This window comes from Amphibalanus amphitrite, unplaced genomic scaffold, assembly GCF_019059575.1.
Source record: "Amphibalanus amphitrite isolate SeventyFive unplaced genomic scaffold, NRLGWU_Aamphi_draft 001106F_arrow, whole genome shotgun sequence".
Classification (NCBI taxonomy): domain Eukaryota; kingdom Metazoa; phylum Arthropoda; class Thecostraca; order Balanomorpha; family Balanidae; genus Amphibalanus; species Amphibalanus amphitrite.
Genome location: NW_024882600.1, coordinates 82941 through 100778, shown reverse-complemented (window position 1 = coordinate 100778; position 17838 = coordinate 82941). Strand labels below are relative to the sequence as shown.

Genomic DNA, 17838 nt, shown 5'->3' with positions numbered 1-17838 from the left:
CGGATTTAATGCCACTGGCGTCGTATATTTTATACCGTAACAAAGCAGCGGCCGGTCGTGGAGCGTCCGCCACTCCGCCGCTGACGCCATCAACTCAAACCGTCCACCTGTCCCGTGCCGGACCGCGGGCCGGGACGTTATCCCGCTGGGCAGTGAGCCACCGACCTGCGGCCTCCGCCGGTCTCCAATCACTCGGCCCCTCAGAAAACGGGGCCAGTCGCAGTCCGAATGATAACGCACCGCACGCCACACGGGCCAACACGTGCGCACCTCGCCACGTGTACCATCACACGTGTCACACGTGCGTTGCGTCGTGCTGAACGCGGGACTCGGCTGGCATCTCGGTAGCCTCTGCTTTGATCCGTGCTCTCACCGCGGCACAGAAGCAGCGGTGGTGCCCCCGGCCGGGGCGACACGGCGCCGCCGGCCCGCCCGCTGAGGCACAAAGGTCGATGCGCGAACCACCATATCGGATAGCCTCGTCCCGTCGTCACCGTCACGCTGACGAATCTGTCGTGACGTTGTTCGTGACACCAGCCTCCACTACCGCACGCTAACACTCGCACAAGAGCAGAGCAGGAGACAGAGCAAGTTCAGCCTCTGTAAACGGACCTCACGCCCCACCCACTGCAGACCCAAGCCACCTCAGTAAAATAAGAGATCACCACGCACCCAAACAGCCACCAACACGCACGCGCACAGTTACAGCACCGCACACCGCACACTCACACAGTCACTTCCGCCGACCGCTGCAACAGTTTGTGCACTTGGATCCCGGCGCTGATAGATGCTTTATGCCTCACGATATTTATATTCATTTATCACTGAAGTCGCCAACAATTACTTCATTTTCTGGATGTATTTGGCACGCTTGGTGGCGCGCCCGCAGCAGAGGCCGCCGAAGAACATGACGATTAGGATGCCGAAGGCCAGTATGACGAAGTAGTCTCGGCTGGGTGAGTCTCTCACCGTCACGTACAGGTCCTGGACTGTCTCGGCAGGCCGCACCTGGGGGCGGTCGGGAGGGGAGAGTCAAACAAGAGGACAGTTTACCATGAAACAAAGCGAAAAGGCAGTATCATAGAGGTCAATCAAGTTTCTAAAAATATTAAGCTAGCCTTTATCAAAACAAAGCACCCGATGCTGAAACCACCACCAGCAAGCTCCCTGACTCACTAACTCATTGCCCACCATCACCGACCAATAGCCTCGCCAGCCAGCCACAGCATCGCACTCACCTTAATCGCCGCTTTAATCATCTTCATCCTGAGTGCGATCATGTCGGCGCAGCGGGCGGTCGGCTCTTTCAACTCCATCAGACAGGTGAGCTGGGCGCCATGGCCGGCCGGCACGTCCCTGCAGTGCTTCTGCAGGTCCAGCGCGCAGGCGGCGCTCAGCTGCGGGTCTGTGTGCACGTCCACGTTCACATCCTCGACGATACGCGCCACGCGCTGGGCGCATGCGTCACTCATGGGCTGGCCGTCGGCCAGTTTGAGCCGCAGGCACTCGCCGACAGTTTCGGGTGGCTCGCCGGCGCACAGCTGGGTGATCTCGTTGCGGCAGTCACGGCCCAGCAGCGGGTCCTGACGGACGTCTCGCGCCGCCTCCCGCAGCACCTGGTCCAGCTGTCTGCCGCAGCGGTCCGTCAGCTGCCCCAGACGGAACGCGTCGGCCAGGCAGGCGGTGACGCGCCCCTGGGCGGGCACACCGCCAGAGCGCACCTTGGCCAGCTCGGAGGCGCAGTGTCGCTCGGCGTCGGCCATGCACGCGCTGCGCAGCGCCGGGTGCAGTCGGTAGTCGCGCTTCTGCTCGGCCAGCCGGCGAGACACTACCTTACCGCAGGTGGGGTCGAACGAGGCCTCCTGTGTCGGCCCCTGGCGGACAAAGGCATCGGCCCGGTCAGAGAGGCCGGAGCAAAAATTTAGAGCAACAAACACAGGAGGGTACTGACAGCGCTTGCGAATAATAAAAAATATATCAGTTAAATGTTATCAATATACAGCGAACCTTTAACAGCTGAGCACCATATCTCAATTATTTCAAGTTATTCTGCCGCGCAACCTGCGTGCACTGGTCCTTCAGATACAATTCAGACTTTAATCTCACACAAATTATCCCACACTGCTGGTAACTCGCTAGCCCAGGGGCTCCCACCCGCCGCTCGCCCCGGCGCACGCACCTTGAGACAGTCCAGCACCTCCGCGCCCGTGTTCACGTCTGGCGAGGCGCAGTATTTCAGTATCATGCCCTTACAGGCGCTGAACAAAAAGTAGTCAGCCTTGGGCAGGATGAGACTCTGCTGCTGGCGCCGGAACAGCAGCTTGGAGCACGGCGCCGAGAGGTCGTTCACGTGCTCCCGCAGACACTCGAGCACCTGACGACACACGGTGTGTATGACGTCACATGGTCGGCGCGGCCAGTCTGACGTCATACTGGTGAGGTCCCACGACCGACGGAGTGCACCATGTTATTGTCTCCTTCCGGCCTATGACGCAGCCAGTCGGCTCTGGAGGGGGACGCAGACGATACATGTGAGTCTTGCAATTCACATCAAACACTCAGCAGTCAGCACTGTGCCGCGGATGCTCACCTTTCCCGATCCCTTGGTCTCTGACTCCTCCTTGCAGTATTTGTGTATGTCGGCGCCACACTGGGCGTTCAGGCGCGGGTCGAGGTCCTCGTTCTCCTCCCGTTCCCGCAGCTGGAGCTGCACCTGTGGCGGGGGAACCGTGTAATGGTCAGGGTGGGTGGGGAGGAGCGGCTCACCACGCTATAGTGTCTGAACCTGAGTGGCAGCGGCACTGAGCCGCCCCCACCGTCCCCGGTCAGAGGAGGGGCAGAGCGGGTCCGCTGACTCCGCACCGTCTCCGAGCACCGACCAGACCGCGGCTTCTGGTACGAAAAAAAACTCAGTAACCTGTATTCTCACACTTTAACTTTATTTTCTTTCACTAAATTTAAGACAAAGAGCTGTATTCAAGAATAAAGAATAGCAGAAAAGGCTCCACTGATCAGCGAGACATGGCGTCGGTCTCTACTGCCCAGATAATATCCAACTGGAAGTGTCAAGTCTTCGTCGGACTCACCTGACGTCGGCACTTTTCGGAGATTTGCTGTGGCTTGTCAGCCAGAGTGTTATTCAGCATAATACCGCTCAAACAGTGAATGACGTCCGCCCTGGGAAGCAAATTCACACTCAATGAATAACCGCAGGTTGTTTAAAGTAGACAAACACTATTCGTTAGTAACGGTCGTCGGTCAGCCTGGACAATCAGGTACACTATCAAAGTCGTTCAGAGGATATTATTGTAAAACGTCCGATCTGGGGAGTTGATCAGTCACGTCACAGACAGCCCCGACAGACAGAAATGCATACCTACCGCAAATCACAAAGCAAAACAATATGGACAGTGGCCGGACACTTAAACACTCATATAAGCTAGACGGAGCGCTCACGCCTACTCACACCATGTCAAATGAGCAAACCCCATCCCGCAGCCCCACACCCCCTCCTACTTTTTCTCGGCATTGCGGCAGTGTATGGCCACATCCTCCTGACAGTTCTGCTTGAAGCGGAAGCTGAAACTGTAGTCCTCCATGCTGATAATCTGAAAGTGGTTGATGGCAGCCCAGCACTTGCTCGCCTGACGCACGTCCCGATCGCTCTTGTGGCGGATCAGACACTCCATGACGCCGTCACCACCGGCCTCGACGTGTTTCTGGGGGGGGGGGGGGGGGGGGGGTGGCGGACGAGTTGGTCACTGGTCAGGTCAGTTTCAGGTCACCACCGGCCTCGACGCGTTTCTGAGGGGCGGTTAGGGCAGTCTCAGGTCAGGTCAGTTCAGCTTTCAGTGCCGGACTTCACAATCGGATACGGACTGGGTCAATAAAAGTCAATAGTAGCCTGGTCCGTTGACCATTACTGTGTTACAAGTGCAACAATGCTACTATAAAATAGTTTGTTGGGGCGCAATACCAAAAACTGGCATTGTTTTTTTTTTTTATTGTCACCGTGGTTTTTTGAACAGCGGATACTTACGAGTCACGGTGGCATAAATACGAAGTGGCCAAAGAATCCTCTGACACGATAGTATGGTTATCGTACGTCTATGCACACATAAATCCAACACGGCAGCCTAAAAATAAATTCAGTCCGCAATCCCATCGTAACTTACCTTAACAACGCCGAGAAAAAAAACAGTCCGGCGTCTACTGTCGTCAGGACGAGCTACGAACTGAAGACGAGACCGGGCAGACATACTCACCATGCAGTTCTGTTTGATGATTTGTTTGCAGGCCTTGGCCACCTCGGGGTTCAGCTCGATGTACCGTGCCTCGTCCTCCGTCACCGACTTAATGACCTTATGACACTGGGGCGATAGCCTGAGGGCAGAGAAGCATGTCATTAGCTGTTGTTGTTGGGCCCATTAGCTGAAGGGGAGGGTCATGTTATAAACTGGCATTGGGCCGATAGCCTGCGGACGAGAGCATATTGCTAAGCTGAGACAAGTCCGATAGCCAGATGAAGACTTGATACTGAACATTTTCCATACCCTCTGGCCGGCCCGTATAGACCCGACTCCCCGGCTCTCAGCCCGCGCCGCCCGCCTGCACTCACGTGAAGTAGTTATCCTGCAGGCAGCGTATCTCGTGCCCGCGCTGAGAGTGCTCGGAGCACAGTTTGGCCAGGTCGGCCATACAGACGGACTGGATGCGCGGGTGCAGATCCACCTGATCGGCCCGGTTTTTCATAACGCGACGGACGGCGGCCCGACACCCGGGGGACACCTGGGGACAGGTGGCCGGTCAGAGGGGTTCGAGACGGGTTATAGCGAGCGGAGCCAGAAAGGTCACAGCCGGGCCAGAGAGGCTTGACGGGTTAGAGAGGTTAGCGATGGGCTGCAAGGGGCATAGATAAGCCAGAGGTCAACGGCAGGAAAGAGAGGTCACAGGTCACAGGCGGGACAGCACGGGAGGGTCACAGGTGGGCTAGAGGTTACAGGGTGGTCATAGAGATCACAGGCGGATCAGAGAGGTCACAGGCAGAATAGCAAGAGGATTTATCCGAAATTGCCTCCCGCAGGCGGGTCAGTCGGACGGTACTTTCATCGCGACCGGTCAGTTGTCATCCCCGTCAGGGTTAGCCCGCCCGCACCTCCCTCACTGCCACCCTACCCTGCCCTGCGTCTCGTCGGCGTGGTAGATGTTGCGATAGAGACAGGGTAGCACATTCGGGTCGCGGTCCACGCCGCCCCTGTCCGTCTCCGGCTGCCACCAGTGCTCGGGCGCCGCGCACAACGTCCGCGCGTCCTCGTGACACGCCTGACGACACAGGGGGGGGGGGGGGGGGCGTGTGACACGGGGGCAGAGGCAGACACAGATTGACACTACGAGCGACAAACTGACATTGACACGGATGGGTATGATGGCGCAGAGCCACCACGCAGATACATGTCTCATGTTGCGCCTGAGGTGACTGATGGCCGGTATCTTAGCACGAAAGATTACCTATAGCAAAAGAAAAAAAAAATATATTGCGATCTGTTGAAGTCACTTCCACAAACAGTAAGTTTATCACATCCGTCTTGTTTGGAAATGTATGCATCTCAAGCTGCCCAGCCGCAAAATCCAGTATTTCATGAAAATTCGTCGGCATACCAGGCCCCAGCCCGTGCACGAATTGAAAGGCGGGACCGTGCCACGACTGCCTACCTTGTAGAGCTGCGGGTCGAGTTTGAAGTCCCTGGACATGAAGAACTGAATCTGCAGCAGCACCTGCTCGCAGGCGGGCGTCATCGCCTCCGTGCCGACCGCCTCGGCCAGACAGGACAGCATCCTGACCGGCATGATAGGTCAGGGGTCAGATAGGGTCAGCCAGCATCCTTATCGGAACACGTAAGAGGCACAGGTCAGATCGCGTCAGCAATCAGCATCCTGAACGGAACACGTCGGGACATAGGACGTCAGATCGGGTAGGACTTTCGACAACTCATGAAATTAGGGGTCAGAGAACACTGAAGGGGCCAGCATGTCAGGACGTGACTGGTACTTCATCGATCAAGGACACCACAAATAATGCACCAATTCCCACGTAACGGTCCCCTCTCCTCGGTTCCAGCCTGCAGACAGTGCCGGCCACTCCTCTCGATCCCACCCTGTGTCTCGGCTCTCCGCCCGTCCCGTCAGCCCCACTCACTCTCCGGGCTCGGCGTCCGCGCACGCCTCTCTGGCGACTGGTGAGCAGGCCTGGCGTAGTACCGGGTCCACGTTCCACTGGTCAGCCACCTCGACTACCGTCAGCAGGTCCTCCACCTGAGCGGAACGGCGGGGGGGGGGGCGTCACTGTCAGTAGGTCATCCAGCTGAGCGGAATGGCGGGGGGGGGGGGCGTCACTGTCAGCAGGTCCTCCACCTGAGCGGAACGGCGGGGGGCGTCATTCGTCACTGTCGGCTGGTCCTCCAGCTGAGCGGAACGGCGAGGGCGTCACACCCACTGGGCCTGTATACGGCAGATGGGGAGCTGAAGGAACCTGAACGCTCATCGCGCCTTCACAGGAACATATACCGAGCTGAAGACCTTGATCAGTACGCATTCTAGCTTCGACATATATCTACCTAAAACTGTTATTTTAATAACAGTTTGAAATATCGTAGACTGGTAAAGTAAGTAATATCATTGAAAGTTTCCGAAATGCCCTTCGTACAGTATATACCTCTGTCAATGAGGTGCATCTGTCCCTATGCCTATCCCCAGGACCGGCCTTGCCCCGGGTGTCGCTGCCTCTGTCCCCATACCTATCCTTTGAGCGGCCCCACCACCTCTGTACATCTCAGTCTCTGTCCCCGTATTTACCTGGCGCTGGCATTGCGCCGAGACCAGCTGCTCCTCGGCAAAGTGGGCCGGGTTGGAGTGCATCATCAGACAGTGGATCACCTTGCCGTTCTTGTTCTGCGTCTCCTCCTCGCAGAGACGCGGGATGTCCTCAGCGCAGGCCACTGGTAAGGAAGGAGAGAGGCGGGTCAGTGGTCGCAGAGACGCGGGATGTCCTCAGCGCAGGCCACTGGTAGGGAAGGAGAGAGGCGGGTCAACTGTGGTCGCAGAGACGCGGGATGTCCTCAGCGTAGGCCACTGGTAAGGAGGGAGAGAGGCGGGTCAACTGTGGTCGCAGAGACGCGGGATGTCCTCAGCCAATGTTGGAATGGTGAATTTTGGTCCTGGTCCCGGAGAATAAAATCTGTCCGAAGAACCGGCCAGCTTGTAGAACACTCAACAGGAAAATCTCATGTCTGGCCTACTAAATGCGACAGTTGATAAAATGTGTTCTCTCAATGCTATAACTGCGTGTTTTAGGCGTAATAATAGTAGTTTTTGATAACACAGGCTGGGAATTTAAGAAATTTCAGGTGCTGGAGTATAAATTTGTACAGGAGAACAAAATTGTTTGGACCCGACTGGGACCAGCAAAGTGCCTTATTTCCAAAATTGTCCTCAGCACAGGCTACTGGTAACATGAGGAGGGAGAGGGGACAGAGTCAATCCTCAGATGATTGAACTTCACACCCATCCTAGTACTCGGACACTGACCAACCGGACAGCTGGGAGAGTGAGCCCGAGTGGATTTAAAACTCAGGTGGCTGGGTAGTGAGTAATGCTGATACTGCTGAGTAGTACCCCTTCTGGCTGCTGCAAGGGGCACTTTTACTTGCTTATTTATATTCGAAATATCTCCGTGGGTCTGGACACGCCAGAAAAGCAAGAGAGAGAAGAGAGAGAAATGGTTTGGGGAGTGTGAGCCTACTTACTGACGACCTCCGGGGAGATACTGAAGTCCTCCATGAGGGCGCGCCGGTGGTCGGTCACCTGCTGTAGACACTCTCCGCTGACAGCGTGACCTGAGGAAACAAAAGAACATGAATACTGAGTGACAACGTGCTGGAGACAGGGTGGCAGGGTGACTAAGATAAAACATTTACACAGCGAGTTGTAACGTCCTGGATGTACTCCACACAGACCCACAGACACTCTCCGCTGACAGGGTCTGAGACGTGAATCGTCACCGGCCTGTCCCACACTCCCAGCTTCTCTCACCGTACCTGACTTCTGATGATCCTCTAGACATAGCAGCACGAACGACAGTTTGACCGAGTGTGCGGCGGCCGTGTCCGTGGGCTGGCCGCCGGCCTGGTGACAGCCGCTCGCGGCCAGCTCCGGTTTGCACGCCTTTCGCAGTCGCTTGTCCACCCTGTAGTCGACTGCGGTCATCTTCTGGCGCCGGGTGAGCTGCTGGCGACACTGCGGGCGGCGGAGGACGAAGGTCAAACAGAGCGACAGCCGTCTTCCACAAACACGGTGGGTACACAAATATCAGGAGTGACCAGTAGAGATTGAATACTCAACTCACTACAGGAGGAATTAACGCTGGGGATTACGGAGGCTATCAACCGGGGTCTTAAGAGCTCGGCGTGACCACAACTAGCGACTATCCCCGGCGCATCGTCACAAGACACTAGCGGCTGAGGCGTTCCTACCCTCTTGCTCATCTCCTGTTCCATTTTGTGATGCAGTAGACACTGGTAGACCTTGCCGTTTCCGGAGACGACATTGGCGCAGAAGCGCTCCCGGTCGTCACGACAGGCAAAATAGAGCGGTCGGTCCATGTGATAATCCTCGGCCTGCAGCTCGGCAACGCGCAGCACCTGACCGAAGGCAGGGTAAATAACGTGGATAACTCCGCAATATGGACGGGCGGACATACGGAACAAGCATACGGGGATTCTAAAATAACGAAAAAGAGCAAACGTACAGGCCAGACGAACTCAGCAATACAGGCACACAGGAAGATGAGACGGCCAGTGGGTAAAATATACGCAATACCGATACACGGGGGCGGTACAAAATGCCCATTACCCAAGTACTTTGCACACATCGCCACCGCGGAAGGAAATTTCATACTTGCACTACTGATATAACATGTAAGAGACCTTGATTTGATACCAAATTCAAACCCAAACATTGTCTCACACATGAACCTGCGATGCATCTGCCACAAACTGAGAAACTCTGCAATAGCTCTAATACCGAGCGAAACAGTCGTCCTAGCCCCTGATGTTTCCCGCCCTCTCATCGGACGTGATTCCATACCTGGAGTTTGCAGCTATCCGACAGCTCGTCCATGTGTGACGAGACACACTCGATTGTCTTCCCTTGGCTGTGGACATTCTGTGAAAAACAGACACACAGTGAGCAGCGGCACTACGAGCGGCGACCAACTTTACTGTGGCGCCCAGATCCGAAACATCATCCGCATCATTTTTTTTTTAAATGTCGCCGTTATTCATTAATTTCATACTTTGTAGAATCTTAATAGCGTGGCTGGCAGCCATCACGTTCATACTATCGAAATCAATGCGCCTATTGTGTGTCAATGTCAACTGCACAGAACGATCTAAACAAGCTGGTCTACCCCCATATTAATTAACGGTTCTGCAGCCACCCTGAGTCACGAGTCACGACCCTATCAGAACTGCAGCCCAGGCGGGGCCTGTCTCCTCGCCCGAGCTGGCCCAGTTTTACCTCGTCATCGTCCTCGAGTCGGCCGCACTGATGTTTGTCGATGTCGGGCCCGCAGTCCTGGGCGAACTTGTAAATCATCCGGTAGTCGGAGAAAATCATCACACTCAGGTTCTCCAGGAACTCGGCACACTCTGCGGGTAGCAGTCGACCACGCCAGGTTTCGTCAGAAATTGCGAGAATCACCAGCAACACTTTGCAAACTTATTGAATATTTTGTAGGTGAGGTTTTCCGGCACTTTGTGGGGATTCACTCACAACATCAGAATAACCTGACACGTCATGTCACCATCAACCTCTATGCCACCTTCAGTCACAGTATACCACTTCAACCACCCATCAAACGTCATATGGCGTCAATTTCACGCCACAAAACACAAACACACACACACATACCATCGTCCTCGACATCGTCCAGGTGTTCCATGACGCAGGAGACGTAGTGGCCCGGCTGGGGGTCGGAGCGGTCACAGTTCTTAAACTGCTCCTTGGAACACGCTGTGTCAACTGCTCGCACCAGACTGGTGCTGCGCGTTAGGTTGTGACGCAGCTGCCACAGAACCTGTGGGTAGACGGTAGCGCACGGGTCATTGTCATGCAGGCTGACACAGGATGCTAGACTGTTTCTGCAAATATTCAGCAGTCACTCGGCATTGGCTTGTGGGGTTGTGAAATGCTCACTAAACCGTGGGCAAACATTTCTCACTGTACTCGTTTTACTTTAGCAGGAAATGTGTTTCATGGAACATGAAAACATGCTTCAGCTGTCCCAAGGCAGGAAAGTACACGACATTGGACAAATGAAATAACATAAACAAAATTGAATGGCAGACGTAATGTCCACTTTCCAATCACCGAACGAATGAACCATAGAACTTAGATGTACTTGAAATAATCCAGCGAGCTTGCAGCTCTTCTTTAGGTCCATGTAACAATTTGGTAATAATTCGACTGCAAAACGCTTAGCATATCAACACGGAATACATAGTATACGACATATATGTCGTATACTGTATATTCCGTGATATCAATAAACGGATCACGGGGAAAAAGAGAGTTTTAGGTGCCGAACGGCGGTCATCGCCACGGCTAACGGTAAATCATCGAATAGCCGTGGCGGCGCAAGTCCAGGAAAGAGGAATGCCTTTTCCGGATATGGGTTTTACTGTATGCCTGGCCTATTCAAATACATTAGCCAGAGGGGTGTGGTAATAACTGGTGTAAGCAAATTGACCACGGTCAAAAATGCATTACCAGAATGCACTTAAGCCAACATTTTGGGATGTTCTCGTTCCTAAGTCGGCTAAGAGCTTCGGTCCAGAAAATAAATTTATCGTTGGCATACAGTAAAATACATACCAAACTCGGCCGGTGATAAATTTTCAAGACCTCAGTCCTTACTGATTTTTGAACTCGGCCTTCGGCCTCGTTCAAAAATCCAGTAAGGACCTCGGTCTTGAAAATTTATTTACACCGGCCTCGTTCAGTATTATATATATGAACGACTCTTATATCATTCAACACAGGCATGCTTATTTCAGACGTGGTTGCTCCAAAACCACGATAATGCCAATAGAGAAGAGCCCATTTTACCATTACCATCGCGTGCAAGCATTTCATCCATGATTACGGAGCGAGCGAAGCGAGCGTAGTCTTTCCTTAGATTAACGGAAATTTCTGAGTATGAGCGGCCGGCCGGCCGGCCGTGGTCACGCTTTTGCGAGGCTTATATCTCAGCAACCACTTGACCGATTTACATGCGGTAATTTTTGTAGGGTAGTTTCATTCCTTCTACCAAGTATTGGACTATTGCCGATGCATGTGGGTGACCCCTTATGCATGTGCCACGTGCAAAACGAAGAGGTGTCACTTTTGTAATTGTTGCAATATCTCGGTAACTACTTGGCCGATTGCGCTGAAAGTTGGCATGTAGGTAGGCACCCACTATGCAATGCATATCCATGTGCCAGAGTTGAGGTGCTGCTGCACGTGCGCACGTGCAGGGGTCGATTCCAGATCTCGAGAACGGCTGGACCGATGGCGCTCAAATTTGGTACGTGGTTAGGGACCGGTTAGTAGGGTGCCATGCAAAAGTCATTTGGGACCCATTTTGCACGTGCGCACGTGCAGGGTGCCGCTTCCAGATCTCGAGAACGGCTGGGCCGATTGTGCTCAAATTTGGCACATCGCTAGAGACCGGGTAGTAGGGTGCCGTGCACAACTCAGTTGGAGGTACCCCCTCGTAATTTCGCACGTGCAAGGCTCACCCTCTCGCTCGCTCCGTTAGTCGCCCCAAAAGGCGTTACACTGGTAAGATACTGCTGCTCTTATGTAATTGTAACAGTATGCAATGGACCAAAATGCGACAAACTGCCCGCTGTGTTCAACAAAACGATATGAAAGCGTGCACCCCGATCCACCGGCGGCTGCCGGCGGCGCTGGACACCGGCACGTGAGCGGTCCGCTGGGTGTCACGGCGGACACGTGACGTTCGTGACACCGTGACACGGCGCCGCGTCACGACACGAGTGACAGGCGACCGGAGAGGGCCGGGAGCGGGAGAGTCGGGGCTCCGGAAAGAGGACAGGTACGAGAGGAGGGACGGGGCTATCGGAGAGGACAGGGCCGAAAGGTCGGGGGAGGGGGAGGGGGAGGGGGGGAACGAGCCGAGCCAGCATCCTCACTTGGCGCGACTCCTGTCATCTCTGTCGCAAAATTTGGTAACATTGCGGACAAGAAATGCCGTATCTACTTACATGATGACATTCCTTTGACACACCAGCATCCTCCTGCTCCTCCTGGAACAGAACAAAACAAACGACACTCAGCCAAAACATCCTGAAGTGCACCTTTGTAAAGTGCAGACAAATGATGGCACGAACAATCCATCTCACCTGGCTATTTTTCACAGCTAGAACACTTTTCACGCAGAAAGGCCCTCGCTGTGATTTGAGAAACTCAGTGTATTGATCTAAATGCTAAGTTAATAATGAACATTGCTTAATTCTTTAAAGGTTAACAGCTGTTGGATGTCCATATGATTGTAATTTACTATAAAAAGTCTTACGATACATTTATACCGTAACGACGCAACATCGCCGTGTAGGTATTCTTACCTGTTGATCGAGCAGGCAACCAATCACATCGATGTTTGGGGTTTTATCATTGAGCGTGATGCTTTTGTCTTCAGCACAGATCCTGTGTATGTCCGCGGCACAGGCCGGGTGTCTGATCAGTCGTATTCCCAGCATATCGGCCTCCGCTTCCAGCTGCGGGTCACTGGCTGGTGGAGCCGTAGTAGCTGCAGCGATGCTCCCGGCTGCATTCAGCGCCAGAGTCAGCAAAACCAGCTGACAAAAGCCAAGAGATCCCATCCTTCACCAGGTCTTCCAAGGAACCAGGAATGGCTGGACACCTGTAGAGCAGAGACCAAGGGATGTTTGTCATAGTTTTAAACAGACAAAATAGCAAGCTAGCAAGGAGTTAAATATTTGAGGGGGAGGAGTACATAACACTTGAGCCTTGAGCATATGTGGGCTTACTGCTGCACTCATTTTTCATCCCAAAAGGCGCTACCTTACTGGCATATGGTTTAATAAGCTTAATCAACATGACACCGACATACACCCGACATACGACATACACCGACATACATGACACCAACATACGCTGAGTCTCGATTCCGGACAAACATGGTCTCGAGATACAGATCACAAGTCAAAGGTCATTTGGGTCAAGATCATGAAATTTTCTGGGTAGGTGAGATGTAAAACTGATCAAATCGTGGGTACTGAAAGTTACGTCAAGATCGGCCGCTTTTAGCACGAGTCATTGGCGAAAAATCGAGGGGGTTAGTTTGACTCCACATAGGTGTGAGGGTTAATTTTGCAGGTGAGTTGTGAACCCAATAAAGTCAACTGCATTCATAAACCGAGCTCATCAGGCCCATCTGAACCTACCCCTGATATAAATGTAAACTGTGAAGGTTAGGTCATCTATGACAGAATTTGCTGACTTTGGTTTTGAATGCATCCAACCTTTTTAACACTGCCTCACTCATCCCACAATGCTTCAGTTCATTGTGGCTGTGCCCGGTGCCAAGTGTGGAAGTTGAACGTGAAGCGCTATGTGCCAGGCATACCAATTACTTATTACTGACACAGGACATGCATTCCTACTTGTCATGCATGCACTCTCATCTAACAGGCATCAGCCGAGCCTCAACTTGCCACGTCTCAATCAGATTCTCACACTGTCGCCTTGCACCCTGGCATGGGCTGCAGAGCCTGAGTTGGTTAGAGTCAACAATTCTGACCAGAGTCTAAGTGTATTTTACAAACTGGATCTTAAGTTTGAGTCAGAGTCACCAAAAACCTGTCAACTCCGCAGATCTGCCGAGTCAAATCCAGACTTGGAGTTGGTCAGAGTTGACAGTTCTGCCTGGAGTCAGAGTTGATTTTTGAAAGCCAGGGTTAGAGTCAGAGTCTGGGTCACCAAAACTTCATTGACTCTGCAGCCCTGAACCTGGCAGTAAGTACCTAATGAACTGAGTTGGTAGTAAGGAACCAAGGATGCTAACAGTCACATCCAGTCACTGACTAGGTAATGCACCTATACTCAAGTCGGTATCAGTAACGCCAGCTTTACTGATACCCTCAAATCAATGATGCTTCACTTCTTAACCCGCCGCGCCGGGCCGGTGCTCCGCGACTTCCGCGCCAGGCCGCTGTCTAACTCGGCTCCTGGGCCACGTAGCGACACGCGGTAAGCGGCATTCGAAAGAGCGTCAAAAATAATGACGGAAACACTCTGCTCATTTTTTGGGTCAGGTCAAAGGCCAGGTCGCCAGAGGTCATCAAAGGTCAAATGTAGTCCATTTCAACAATTTTGGAAACTGCCAACGGCTAACTCGGGAACCAATAGAGCTACAGCGCCGCGGAAAAGCGCATTCGATAGCCCTTTTACAGACCTTTCGGGATAATGTCCTCAGATTTGACCTCAGGTCAACGGTTTAGCCTCCAGAGGGCAAAAACTGTAAAAATAGCAGTTTTCACGAAAACTGTTTTTCGGCAATAGCTTTTGATTCAAGAGTGCTACGACATTACTTTTGGCAGCATCGTGTTCCTCTCGTCGAGACGCGTCGAATGAACTATTTGTTGACCTTGAAAGGTAATTTTGAAAATTTGACCTCAGGTCAAGGTCATGACCTGACTGAAAAGGGTCATGTTGCAATTTGCATATCAGTCGATCCGTATCGTTGAGCTGAATACATCTGACGTGTTTTCATCGCTCTAGCACGTCTTTATCATAAGTTATAGCAAAAAAACTGCAGGTGACCATTCATGACCTGAGATGACTTCAGGGGCACACAGAGGGCTCGCAGTGGGTTAACATGACACACTGAATCGGAAAAATGCACCTGCGAGTCGCAGGTGCATTTTTCCGATTCAGTGTGTCATGTTAACCCATGAACTGATATTTAAGAGGGTTTTGAACACCATTCGTCCAAAATAGGTGCATTTCAATTTTCTCCTGTCGACTTACCTATAGGTAATGGAGAGGTCACAAAATTGACCTGACCTTAGGTCACCGATATCAAAATTTCGAGATATAAATTTTGTACATACTGTTACTCTTATCAATCGCTGAAAGTTTCAAGGCGATCATTCAGTAGATGTAGCTATGTCGAGGATTGCAACTTTTTCTGAGGTGAGGTCACTTGACGTGACCTGTTGACATGACCTTGAGAGCCCTGGGTCTGAAATTTTCACAACATGTGAAGAAAAAATGCATGAACAGGTGTGCCAAAAACGGTGGCTCGTATTTTAGATAGGTATCTGCAAAAAAAACGCAGGGAGGGGTGTTCAAACACCCCAGGGCCCGGCGCGGGTTAACTAATTAATATTCCTTATCAGAGCATATTTTAACACATTTTTACTGCATTCCGAAGTTGAGCAGGAGGCAGATAGGTAGGTATTACCTCTATGACACTGACAGGGTAGGGTAAGGTGCCTAATTAGCGACCCCCTTAATTCGAACCGTCATTGCTCACGCTCTGTACGTGCCACTGTGCTGGCTTGATTTTCGGAGAGATCGTTCATTTTTCTATTAAAATATAGTCATTTTCTGCCCCAATACTCACTAACTTATTTGTAGTGAGCATTTTGGCAAACCATTGCCAAAAACGCTAATAGGGAACTCTTCCCGATTAGCGACCGGGGAGGGTCGCTAATAAGTCTATGGGTTTCCCCATATTAAAAATGGCAAAAAATGCGACGCCTGAAAAAATGAAATATGATCTCAAAAAAGGTAACCTATACGCAAAGCACTCAATCACTCGAACAGGAACGTTTATCCAACACATTTACGTAAGTAAAAACTGATCACGTGATGCACCGAAGGCGAAAAGAAGGCGGAAACCCAAATTTTGCGGGCTATCTTGTATGATATTCGAGGTCCGCGCTGAATTCGGCACCCCTGCAGTTGGTGACGACATTTGGCATCCCCTGCCACACATTGCAAGCTTCAGCAACACCTCATTTTCATTTCTCTCTTTTCCCCTTTCTTTCCCTTCTTGAGCTATTTGCGACCATGTCAGGCGCAAATAGGAAATATGAGTTGCAACACATTTTTAACCGCCATGCTGTGCACAGTTAGCGATTCACTATGGGAAAACGGCAATCAATTAAAAAAGGAATGTCGATTAAGAATAAAAAAGGTGCATCATCCTAATGTGCACCACTTTTCATCAGAGAGGGCCCAAACACACAAATTTTGGATAAGAAACTCGTCAATTTTATTTAAACTCGCCTGAAACGTCCCACCAGAAACATCGACGACCGGAAAATAATTTAATTTGATAACCAAAGTATGGCAGACCTTTTGACAATGTTTTTACCCCGTTTTCTCCTGCCAGTTTTTCTGTAGGGAGGTAGGTCGCAAATCGGAAAGGGTCGCTAATTAGGCACCTTACCCTACTACGCATGTCATATGTAATTAAGAACCTATTGAAACATTTATCGACGTCAACGTCGGTCTGAATGCTTCAGCTTCAGTTTGTACACCCACAATTTAAACAAACTGCTTGCAGACTAGCAGGCACAGTTTGAGTACCTACACTGAGTACAGGGACTCTTGGGGCACTGATGAGACAGAAACCAAAACGGGTCAATATCAATAGCAACAGATTGAGATACAGTATGGGAGGTTATCTTAAAAAATGACAAAAATAATGCAACAATAACATGTAATGCAACAACCTACTACGCATCAATATTTTTATATAGACACCCACGGTATATTTACAGAAGCCTGACACCGGTCCGCTCAGGGGGGTTCGCTCCCGTGCCTTCAGCATTACGAAAAATGGCAACAGCCCGTGAGCAGCATCAGCGCTCACGCATATGTTCAAGGAAAACGACATGTAATGGACTGCTAACGACGGCCCTCTCCACCAATCAGCGCTCGGCATCCCGAGCGCTGATTGGCTGGTAGCAAACGCGTCATATGTGGGTCTCATTTTTTGCGATCAGTGAACGCGTTATTTAATACACAGTGGCCTATGGAGAATGGCACGCGGAACTGAAGGTCAGTGTTTTATTGCTTCGTACATGCGAATGGGGGTATTTGAGTGGCATTTGACACCATTTTCGAAATCTACAGTGAATTTCTGATCGACTCATGTATATATTTTTATGAATTTGACAGTATTAGTGCTACATAGTCGGTGTTTTATGTTGGTGTTGTTTCTCTCTACCTTTGTCTTGGACTCTTATCCTATCTTTTCTCGAAAATGCTTGCCATAACCAGGTCTTAACTGTATCTGTATAAATGGAACATGTCAGTTGGGCAAACTAGGCGGCGGGAATCAAAATATGGAGGCATCAAAATATTGATTCTAGTGGGCGGAGCTTTGACCATATATGGGCATACGTGCAGACCATCACAGAAACGTCAATTCTTCAGCAACCGGCTATAATTTCAAGATAGTTTCTTCACAAAATGAAGAACAACGTTGAAGCTACCCGCCAGGCACGAAACAATAGCCCTAACCTCTTTGGTTAGTTTAGGAAAGCGTCTTGAAAATAATCAAGAAATTGATTCATCACGGCGGCTAATCCCGGCGAGAATCAATGTTTTGATTCCGCAAACAGCTGGCTAATCATTATTTTGATTCTGAAATCAGCTGGTTTATCAATATATTGATTCTGCGAACTGACTTTCTGCAGACGTACTTCACTCTTCAAATCGATTTATGGAATGTTTCTT

The 17838-nt window shown here is 51.3% G+C and overlaps 1 protein-coding gene across 7 annotated transcripts; it reads right to left on the bottom strand.

The window, feature by feature from the left end:
- Window positions 1-16930, bottom strand: LOC122370182 (Golgi apparatus protein 1-like). Of its 7 annotated transcripts, none has more exons than XM_043345558.1 (21): window positions 16865-16930; window positions 12687-12985; window positions 12327-12368; window positions 9967-10132; window positions 9574-9704; window positions 9142-9219; window positions 8529-8696; window positions 8094-8292; window positions 7803-7892; window positions 6853-6995; window positions 6197-6312; window positions 5713-5836; window positions 5176-5322; window positions 4619-4788; window positions 4266-4383; window positions 3517-3719; window positions 3087-3177; window positions 2591-2713; window positions 2180-2374; window positions 1239-1874; window positions 1-1008 (listed from the first exon to the last, which is right to left on the bottom strand). In XM_043345558.1, exons 2-21 carry the CDS (start codon window positions 12942-12944, stop codon window positions 841-843), a joined length of 3366 nt encoding a protein of 1121 aa, XP_043201493.1. In that variant the 5' UTR covers window positions 12945-12985; window positions 16865-16930; the 3' UTR covers window positions 1-840. The 7 variants fall into 7 exon arrangements, with proteins under 7 accessions (XP_043201493.1, XP_043201495.1, XP_043201497.1 ...); XM_043345560.1 differs by having other exon boundaries at window positions 16876-16928; XM_043345562.1 differs by having other exon boundaries at window positions 16830-16869.
- Between the last annotated feature and the right edge of the window lie 908 nt (window positions 16931-17838).